At 36.4% G+C, this 8,030-nt stretch overlaps 2 protein-coding genes across 2 annotated transcripts in view; one reads left to right on the forward strand and one right to left on the reverse strand.

Moving 5' to 3' along the window:
- Positions 1-4,341: 4,341 nt before the first annotated feature.
- Positions 4,342-7,980, reverse strand: COXFA4 (cytochrome c oxidase associated subunit FA4). Its single transcript, XM_085310553.1, has 4 exons — positions 7,833-7,980; positions 7,267-7,355; positions 6,872-6,932; positions 4,342-4,562 (listed from the first exon to the last, which is right to left on the reverse strand). The coding sequence occupies exons 1-4, from the start codon at positions 7,872-7,874 to the stop codon at positions 4,506-4,508; spliced, it is 249 nt and encodes an 82-aa protein (XP_085166679.1). The 5' UTR covers positions 7,875-7,980; the 3' UTR covers positions 4,342-4,505.
- PHF14 (PHD finger protein 14) overlaps positions 7,873-8,030 on the forward strand; it is a 155,596-nt gene continuing 155,438 nt past the window's right edge. The window contains exon 1 of the mRNA XM_085310574.1: positions 7,873-7,981. Within this exon, the coding sequence (XP_085166700.1) occupies positions 7,873-7,981 (109 nt within the window). The remainder of the gene's footprint in view (positions 7,982-8,030) is intronic.

Consider the following 8,030-nt stretch of genomic DNA (forward strand, 5'->3'; position numbering starts at 1 on the left):
AAACCTGCACTTCCTTAGGTTTTTATAAAAGTTAGGAGAGTTGTAACCTGCACAAGGGAAATTTTTGTTGATCTATGGTCATTCTGAGAACATTCTCTCTATTGTAGAGAAAAATTTTCTTCCTCTAAGCTTCCAAAATTCTAAGAAGTTAAATCTGTTTGGACATATCACGAAAACTAGAACAACRTCTGAAGCATACTATTCGTTCAGCACTATCAAAATCCCACAGACTGTCATGAGATGTGAGTGGTACAACATAATAGGAAGTTTAAAATTGGGATGAAACTCAGTTTTCTTCCTGTTGATAATGAGTTCTGCTATTTTCCTGCTCTCAACCTAGCTATATATATATAAATATATATATATATATGTATATCAGTACTGAGGAAATCTTATTAGATTCAACCCTATTTTTAAACAGCTCGGTCCAAAATCTTCATTCAGACACGCTGATGCCACCCCATTAAATTCCAGCAGTAGAAAACGAATGGCACTCAGATTTTTCACCTTTAAGTAATCTGTTTTCATTACCTTCTCAGTAGTTTGTTTCATTTGCCTGCAGTAAGGAAACTAAAATTAGAAAACATTTCACGCTCATAGCTTGCTTTCAATACGAAAAAAAAACAAATCTATAAATTTATCTATTGGGTTATGCCTTGTGCAGTTCCACTGAAAAAAGTTGTCTTTACATTATAATGATGAACTGTAAATGGTGTAGTGCATTATTTTTGTCCAAAGTAAATCAAATTAATGAGCCTGGAAATATTATTTGAGGTGTCTAATTTGTAAACTATTGCCAATAGTCATGAATATTACCCAATAGAATTTGTATTCTCCTTTATAAACTCATAGAAATGCATATGTTATAAACTATTTTCTGATCATCTTCAGAACTTGATATTTCTTCCAGGAGTTCCACATGCCCATTTTGTTTCACTTCCAGTAGCAAATGAATGTCAGATAAATGCTAGTAGTAAACTATCAAAAGTTGGAATGCCTTTTTCTTCCCTGACTCACATACTTAAGCTCTCATTTCACATTACCTAAAGTGTTACTGATTTTGACAGAAAAGAAATTAAAAAAAAAATATTCCAGTGAGTTGAAAGATAGAAGAGAACAAACAAAAATGAAATATAGCTGGCTACTTTTCAACTTCTGAAAAGACAAGTGGATCTCATAGGATCTCCAGCTAATGACTGTGAGAATAGCGTTAACTTAGAAATGCTAAGAACTACTTTTTAGTTTCATTTATACAAAACTTAAAATAAATAACTAAATAAAGGCAGCAGAAAACTAGAAAACCCTGACCAGAAAGCTCCAGATGCTCTTGACTGACCACTTTCAGAAAAGCAGTATTTGAAAATCTTTAACTGCCCTCTCACTCCTATGAGAAACAGACTAAAGTTGTTCTTTGATAGCAGAAATTTGTAGCTCCTGGGCATAGATTAGTGAAGCTTTTTTATTCCTACTGTAATAGTAGAAGGAAAATCTCATTACTTCCTAAAGCGATAATTTATTAACAAACACATTCTAAATGACTTCCAACACATGAGCAATGGTAGTGACCTGTGTAGTTAATGGTGATAAGGAAAAAAAAATGTGAAGTACTTTTCTGGGTTAGATAAATGTTACTCTGGATAAGTGTTACTAAATTTTACTAAAAACTAAGTTTTGTTTCTCAAGAATGACAAGGAGGCCTATTTTCTTACATTGTATTGACTGCTGTCCTTACTGAGAAAGTGTTAAGCTTTACCAATTACAGATAACACTGTTTTGAAGTGATCAAAAACCAAAGCGCATCTAAGCTTGACAGCACTAGAATTGAAATATGTTTGGGAATCATGCCATTATAGTGGCATCCAGAGACATAAACTCTTAAGAAGCTTTGAGATCAGAGGATGAGATTAAATGATTTGGCCTCCATAGAAACTTCTCATAATAAATGCTGATGCAAAGAACACTTTTTAAGGAAAGGGGGATTCATCATGTTTCAGATAAAAGCATGAAATCAATCAATTCTTGGATATATTAAGGAAAAAAAAAAAAAAAAAAAAAAAAAAAGCCTGGCCAGTAAGCTTTTCTGCAAAACTGCAAAATGGGACAACTATTATCTGGCAAAGATGCAAGTGAACACTTGTTTTTCCTGACTTTTCATAAATCTACGATGCTTCACTTCCTCTTGTCCCAGGAAAAGGTTTCCAGTTGCTTTAATAGCAGTGCCTGTCTCATGGCCGACAAGTACCAGCAGTGGTCCTGTGGACTTCCACATATTTCTAACTTTTTCCATAAACTCTTTTTGGTTGTAAAAGTCTTTTTCCTAGGATAACTTCTCAACCTCCCTCTTTGACAAAGCATTGTGGTCCAATCAGAATTAAACACAGCATTACTGAAATGCCAACTGCAATTGTTTCTTCGTGATATCTCCAGGGAATACCATCTTTGCCTTCATGAAGACGAAAAAGGTAGTTTTAAAGAAGGTAACGCAACATTTTACTATCATAGATTATTATTGCTAGGCTGTGAAAAGAGGTCCCCTGCATAAACAACACATGATAAAAATACAAAAAAGTGTACTAGATACCGATAGACCATCACCAAGCAGATGTCAGCTTAGACTAAACATATGCTTCGTTTTATGTGGAGTCAACAGTGCCCCTTTCCCCAAGAGGAACCTGGGGTGAATAAAGGTAAGCATGAATTTAAAGTCCTTATAGGACTAGAATTTCAAACAATTTACATGATATTAAAAAAAAAAAAAAATTTTGTATGGTAATGAAATTAATATTAGTGAGGTAACAGTAATAAACTGCAGAATTAAATTAGGAAGATACATCCACCAACACATAAGTTCACCATAAAATATCAAGAACAGTGGAACCTTTTTTTTAAATAAAGAATGCCACTGCCTTAGGATTAGTAAAGTTTATGAATTTTAGTGCTCCTATATCTCAAAACTGAGTATTTAAACATTTCATTTTTGCCCASAGAATAATTACTTTCAGATTTATAGTAGGTACGGTGTAACCTGAAGTCCGTATATGTGAAGTGTTCAATAATAAGGACGACTGTTGTGACAATTTAGTCAAATGAAAGCAAAAAATAACATTGTATTTGTATGAAGACAATGTGTAACTGGTTGAGTTCTAATACGCATATTTCTCAGTCATAAATTTACCCATGCAAAACCTGGCACAGGAGTAATGGAATTCTTCCTCTGACTCAATTTCTTTTTGTAAAATACATAACATTTTTCAGTTATTTAATATTTCAAGCATAAAAGATTGAGAAGCAAAATTCTTTTGATGTCTAATAATTTTAAATTCAGCATAAACTGAATATAAATTAAAAAAAGCAAACTTACAATTTAAAATATGACAGAAGCATACCCCCAAAAGGAAAATGAGCCCCTTCAAAATAACAGCCTTCAAAATGAAACATGATGGCTTTAATTTAAAATATTTATTTTGTATACCTGACAGCAGCAAGTATACTGGCATCAGGAGAGAAGTAGCACCGTAGGAACTGCTTTCCACTCAATCCACATTTTGAACTTTAAATAGCGTTAAGTATCTCTATTAAATATATTTTGAAATATTGTCAAGGGCAGACAATCCATTTTTTCTTAACTTGTTTTATTAAGAGAACCTTGAGCCTATGCTCTGTTGTGACTGAAAGTATCAGCTGCATAGCACCTGGCCAAGAACCAGATTTGTTTCCTGGATATTAACCTTTTTGGATGTCTTCAGCTGGCTCCAGAAAACAATTCTAATGTACTGCATTTAGAGACAACATTAAAAGTACCTGTATTACTATATTAGTAAAATCCGGAAGGATTACAGTTAACAAGGTATTAAAATGTTTCCTATTTTAAATGTGATACTTCTAAAACTGACAACAAAATGTGTTGCCACATAATGTTTACTTCCTAACTAYAGATGTAGTCCCTAAGAGAACTTGGAGACTTTGCCCACCACTATAAACAGTATCTCAATTACAGTAGTTCTTTTCTTCTTCAGGAACCATGGAAGTCTCTGAAGCGAGTAAATGAAAACTATTCAGCATTCTGGTAAATAAGAGAAATAAGAAGATAATTTCAACCAAATAATGCACACAAAACTGACTTGCAGTACGTACTCTCGARCACCTGCAGTTTGGTACACTACATTAATGCACAATTATTTTTCCAGAGTCAACAGACTGAGTATAAAGCCTGTCAAGACTACTTTTCTTTCTTGTTGAGCAAACAYGAATCAGCATTTGCTTATTATTTATCTGATCATACAAGAACTTGTAAATGTCAGTATGTTCTCATTTTGCAAAATAAGAGCAAAGAGTAGACACTTCAAGTTTCACACATTTATTAGGCCCCAAAAGAACACTTTTAAACACATGATCAAGTGCAGTGTGAGGCAGACTTAATTATTTCCTGGATGATTAAGCATGATAATTGTGCGGACGGCTTCCGGAAGACCTTTCTGTGCAGCTTATGGAGAAGAGAATGTTGTTCAGAAGTCAGGACGATCTTTTTTCAGTTTACTGTAATCTACATTAACCGAGTAGAACTGGGAAAGAGAAGAGGAAAAAATTGACCAGAGTAAGAAGCTTGACTAAACATTTTCTATGGCATTTACCAGAAAAAGGCCCCATGCATCACTAAAACTTATGTCAGGAAACAAACCAGTTTGCAGTCAGTGCACTGGACCATAATAAATGCTTCAACTCCCCCTACCTCCCTCTTGCCAACAAAATCCTTTAAAGAGCAGTAACTTTTTATAGCATCTCCATTGTGCATACCGTACTAGATCTCCTGATTCTAAATATGAGGAATTTCCAGTGTCCACAACTGAAGGGACACCCAGAATCTTTTCTGTAACCCCAGAATTAAAAGTTCATACACAGGAGGCTTCTATAGTACTACTAGGGTTATGCTTTTTGCCAAAATCTATGTGCTCCTACATACAGAAAGCAATAAAGTACATCTGGCTTGCCAAGTAGGACAAAGCGTGGTAAATATGAACAGTAGTGTCACAAGGGAAACATTTAGAGTAGTGCTGCTAAAGCCAAGCTCAGTTTAGTAGATGAATCTAGAACAGTATCCTTGCAGGACATGACAAGAAAGAAGGTAAGAATAGATTTTTTTCCCCAACTTAGTTAATATTAACACAGTTGAAGTCCAAACAATTTATAACATTCCAAGCAGTCAATTAGGACAGTGAATTTACAGAGTAAAATTGTATCTTGACATTCCAGTCTGACTTGACACCATGCTACTTTTAATAAAGCAAACAAACAAATAAACAAAATACAAAACACCAAACAGTGACTAAATTGTAATGATTACTACAGTTAAGGCAATAACTGTTGTAACACTGCAGATGAGCCTTTCACAAGACCAATTTAGGATATAGTCTGAATTAGCAATTCAACTGGGCATTAAAGTGCACCCAAACCTAAGAACTGACAGCTCTCCAACTTTAACAGCCTGAACACCAAGTAAAGAAGTATGCAGCTCTTGATTCATAAGAAATATTTACCCATCAATTTGATTATCTTTAGTCAAAAGGTCAAACTTGGAAATATATATTTTTTTTAACTATTTAAACAAAACCCCCATCCCTCAACTGAAAATGTTAAGATTGCACAAGCACAGTCATTTTAATTACAACTTTCTATGCAACCCCCACACAATCATCAGGTCGTAACTCTTTTCTTAGTTAATTGACTTCTTCAGTTTTTCCTGAGAAAAGTCTTCAAAAGAAAAACAATGTAATCAAAAGCTAAAACTTCCTATATCAGGACATTTTACTAAAGTCATCCTCGATTTAGAACTTCTGCCTTTCTCCTTCCCATAGCACAGACTTGGAAATGACACACACACCCAAATATGGTAAACCATGAGGTTGTTTTTGCATGCTAAGACTGAGTAGGAATGCTACAGAAGGCACGCACTCTTTGAGAGAATCTATGCCGCACACTACATTGAGTTTGCCTCTTTTAGATATTTAAGGAACAGTCAGCAACATTTCAGAGGCAATAATGAAAATACAGTATTATGTTCTTGAACTTTTGAGGAAACTGCAAAGTATTTTATTTCGGGGTTTGTTTTGCTTATTTTTTTAGATTACTAGCTTTGGAAGATGTAGCACTAAACAGAAATTGGCTTAATGTTTGCTTTTTTTAGTAGCTTGAGGATAGTCTTAAACTATTCTTAACTGGAATCTACTAAGTTCAGACCAGCCAAAGTAGCAATACAAAAATGTAAACTATGTTTATCGTAATGTAAAATAAAAAGGAAAATAAAATGTAACGAAGCACTAAAAAAAGTGTTTACTGTTTTAGTAAAATAAATGATAAAAGCTTTATTTCTGTAAACTACAACATACAGTTTGCATTTTTGCTTATTAGCTCAATGAAGTAACTTGAAATTACTTAAAGAACAGCTCTATCATATCTGGTCGCTTAATTACAGACAACTGATTTTTTTGTCAAAAAATCAACTGCAGAACTGAATTTAGTGTTTTCTAAACGAAATATTGACATTTTCCTGCTTTGTTTGTGTAAAGTTTTGAACTTTAAAGGCTTCAGTTAAGATCTTGAAGAGGTTCTCCTTCTCCTGGTTATCTATCTCTCTGAGCATTATAAGCTAGTATGTTCTCACTCTTACGTATGTATTATTCTGTATGAAAGAGATGAAATATATGATTACTTCTGTAATTGGCTTCCTTTCACTTCATCATCCAACTCTACAAAATTTTTAAATTTCAGTTCTCTACTTTGGGTTCTAGAGACAAACAACATTTGAACAGCAGAAAAAGTATATTACACATTCAGCTACTTTCTAATGCAAGTAAGCTACAGCTTTGCGTTTTACCTTGTACTGGTCACTGGGAGACAGCTTATTCCAAGGTTCTGGATTATTTTTTTTGTCCCAACTATTGAGAGAAACACAAGATATGGGAACCTATTAAGAAAAATCAGCATACTACCTTCATAACAAGTAAAATTTATATGTACACTGAGATTAGACCATGGACTGTTATCTGACCAAACAGATTTCCTTAGAGAAAGACAAAGCCCTTTGTCAGCAATCTCTAAATAGTGTATGTTAAATAAACAAATCTCCCGGTCAAGGGAATCACCGGGAAYTCAGTGCAAGTGATGTTGGAAAAAGACATTCAGGCTTCCAGAAACATAAAAAATGAGAAAGAGAAGTTTATTTTAACATGTCTAGCAAGAAGGCGAGGCAGTGCATTATATCATACGTACCAGACCTCAGGGTTGAACACTGCCAAACGCATGACATACAGCGCTGCGCCAACACCTCCAGATCCAATAATCAAAAACAGAGGAATCAGCTGGAACAAGAAATATGTTCAGCCGCAAAATACAACGTAACASAAAAGTATTATTTTACATAGCATTTCTGATTACACCAGTGACAAGCCATGGAACAAGCTCACTCATTTTGTGCGATACATCGCATATTACACGTCCCTCTAAAGCCTAAACACAAGCTCCAAGTGTGCAGAACGCCCCCGGGATTAGAGAAGCTCCCTTAAAAACACGCATGAAGAACATGCTGCAAGAYGCCGACACTACTGAACACACGGTAACGCGTGTCTCTCAGAAACAAAGGCGAGTTTCTCCGTTCCCCAGAACGGCCCCAGCCGTTTGTACCAGAGGCAGGAACTGGGTGGGGGAGAAGCCGCCCAGGAGAGGCACCTGGGGCCTTGCTGCTGCCGCGCGAGAAAGGCCCGCGGCCGCCAGCGCGCAGCGCGACCCGCCCGCCTCTCAGGGCTCGCACCGCCGAGCCCGCTGGCGCCGGTACTCACGCTGGGGTGCTTCTTGGCGTGGCTGACCATAACGCGAAACATGGCGGCAGCGGGCAAAGCCGGAGGTGTCGCTCCCCACCAGGCTGCGCAGCCCGTCCTCCCGCTTCGGCTGCCGAGGCCCAATGTCACGGAGGCCCCCGGCGCGGCAGGTGCCCGCCGCCGCAGCCCGGATGTAGCAGCTCCGGCGTTCGCCTGCTC

This window comes from Rhea americana, unplaced genomic scaffold (genome assembly GCF_003343005.1).
Source record: "Rhea americana isolate MKP2758 unplaced genomic scaffold, rheAme1 scaffold_32, whole genome shotgun sequence".
NCBI classification, from domain to species: Eukaryota; Metazoa; Chordata; class Aves; order Rheiformes; family Rheidae; genus Rhea; species Rhea americana.